Genomic DNA, 2,115 nt, shown 5'->3' on the forward strand with positions numbered 1-2,115 from the left:
CGCCGCCGCCGCCGCCGCCACCGGCACCGGCAACGCCACCGGCAACGCCACCGGCACCGGCACCGCCTGGAACGGCTCCGCCTGCGACCTGCTGCTCCGCAGGGGCCTCCGCGGGCCCCCCGCGCCCAAAGGTGAGCCCGGACCGGCGGGACGGGACACCCCGGGGCCCCCCGGCCGGACAGCGGTCCTGGCCCCCGCCCGTGCCTCCGGGGCGCCCCGTCCGCCTGTCCGGTGCACCCCCCGTGCACCCGCCGTGCACCCCGCCATGCACCCGTCCACCTGCCCGGTGCACCCCCCGTGCACCTCGCCATGCACCCCATCTGCCTGCCCGGTGCACCGCCCTGTGCACCCCTTCGTGCACCCCGTCGTGCGCCCCATCCGCTTGCCCAGTGCACAACCCTGTGCACGCCCCTGTGCACCCCCCACGCACCCTGCCGTGCGCCCCATCCACCTGCCCGGTGCACCCCACCGTGCACCCCACCGTGCCCTATCTGCCTGCCCAATGCACCTCCGTTCACCCCACCGCGTGCCCGGTGCACCCCGCGTTCCCGCCCCAGTGCAGCCCGGAGCACCCGCGGTGCCCCAGCCCTGCCGCACCTGGCTCCGGTGTGTCCCCCCGGCCGGTGTCCCCAGCAGGGTCCCAGTCGCCGGCCCGGCAGGGCTGCACGCCCAAGCGGCACCGGGCGGCAGGACCCCTGCCTGCATAGCCCCACCGGGGCTCCGCGGCTCCAGGCACCGCAGCTCCACGGTTCCGCGGCTCCGGGCTCCGCAGCTCCGGGCTCTGCAGCGCGGGCAGCCGTGCTGGACGCCTGGATCCCGCCCCAGCTCCCGGTGGGGACAGAGGGCAGCCATGGGGCTGGCATGGCAGGGGCTACCGCAGCCGGGGCTGCCCGGGGGGGGGTCCGTAGGGCGCTGCGGCAGCGGGATCCCGGTCCCAGCACCAGACCGTTCGTCTCACGGGTGGTAAACAAGCACAGCCACGTCTGACCGCAGCCGGGGGGGCTCGGACACCCGGGTCGCCTCCCCGCAGCGGGAGGGCAGCGAGGCCTGCGGGCTGGAGCCGGGGCTGGCGCGCGCTGGGGCTCGGCGCAGGGGCAGGACCGGAGCGGCCCCCCAGCCCCATGGCTCTGCTCCAGCGCCGGGGCCGCGCGCCAGCCCCTGCCTGCCTGCCTGCCCCACGCCAGGGGCGGCACGGCCAGCACCGAGCTGACGCACCACGCCAAGGAGAGGAGAGCCCTGCCGGGAGGGACGGAGGGAGGGAGGGAGGCGCCATGGGGTGTCCTGGCGGCATCCACCGCGCCGACGGGAGCCCAGGCGTCCTGGCGCCCGCTGCTCGCGTGCCGGCCAGACGCCTGGGAGAGCCAGCGGGGGCCCAGGCGTCCTGGTGCCCGCTGCCCATGTACTGGCTGACGCCTGGCAGAGCCAGTGGGGGCTCAGGCGTCCCCAGCCGCGCCGCCCTCCCCGCGCCGGGCGCGCTGGGCACACGCGGCTGCCGCGCGTGACGCCTGCCGCCCCGCAGACCTGGACCTGACGGTGCGCGTCCTGCTGTACGCGCTGATCTTCGTGCTGAGCGTGTGCGGGAACGCGCTGGTCGTGGCCGTGCTGCTGCTGAACCGCCGCCTGCGCACCGTCACCAACTCCTTCCTGCTGTCGCTGGCGTTCAGCGACCTCATGCTGGCCCTGTGCTGCATGCCCTTCACGCTGGTCCCCAACCTCATGGGCACCTTCGTCTTCGGAGAGGCCGTCTGCAAGCTCATGGCCTACCTCATGGGTAGGCAGCGGGGGGGGGGACGCCGGGGAGGGCCGCACCGCCCCACGCTGCCGCGCTGACCCTCGCCGCCCGCAGGCGTCTCCGTGTCGGTCTCCACCTTCAGCCTGGTGGCCATCGCCATCGAGCGGTACAGCGCCATCTGCAACCCGCTGCAGTCCCGCGTGTGGCAGACGCGGTCGCACGCCTGCCGGGTCATCGCCAGCACCTGGCTCTTCTCGGCGCTGCTCATGCTGCCCTACGCCGTCTACAGCACCACGCGGGTGCTGCCGGCCCGCGGCGCCCGCCCGCCGCCCAGCCAGTGCACGCACGACTGGCCCAGCGAGCACATCCGCCAGGCCTGGTGA

At 75.8% G+C, this 2,115-nt stretch overlaps 1 protein-coding gene across 1 annotated transcript in view; it reads left to right on the forward strand.

The window, feature by feature from the left end:
• CNGA4 (cyclic nucleotide gated channel alpha 4) overlaps window positions 1–2,115 on the forward strand; it is an 11,266-nt gene extending 9,151 nt beyond the window's left edge. The window contains exons 6-8 of the mRNA XM_026057859.1: window positions 3–131; window positions 1,520–1,771; window positions 1,847–2,115. Of these exons, the coding sequence (XP_025913644.1) occupies window positions 3–131; window positions 1,520–1,771; window positions 1,847–2,115 (650 nt within the window). The remainder of the gene's footprint in view (window positions 1–2; window positions 132–1,519; window positions 1,772–1,846) is intronic.

The sequence above is a fragment of the Apteryx rowi genome, unplaced genomic scaffold, assembly GCF_003343035.1.
Source record: "Apteryx rowi isolate R43461 unplaced genomic scaffold, aptRow1 scaffold_1409, whole genome shotgun sequence".
In the NCBI taxonomy this organism is placed as follows: Eukaryota; Metazoa; Chordata; class Aves; order Apterygiformes; family Apterygidae; genus Apteryx; species Apteryx rowi.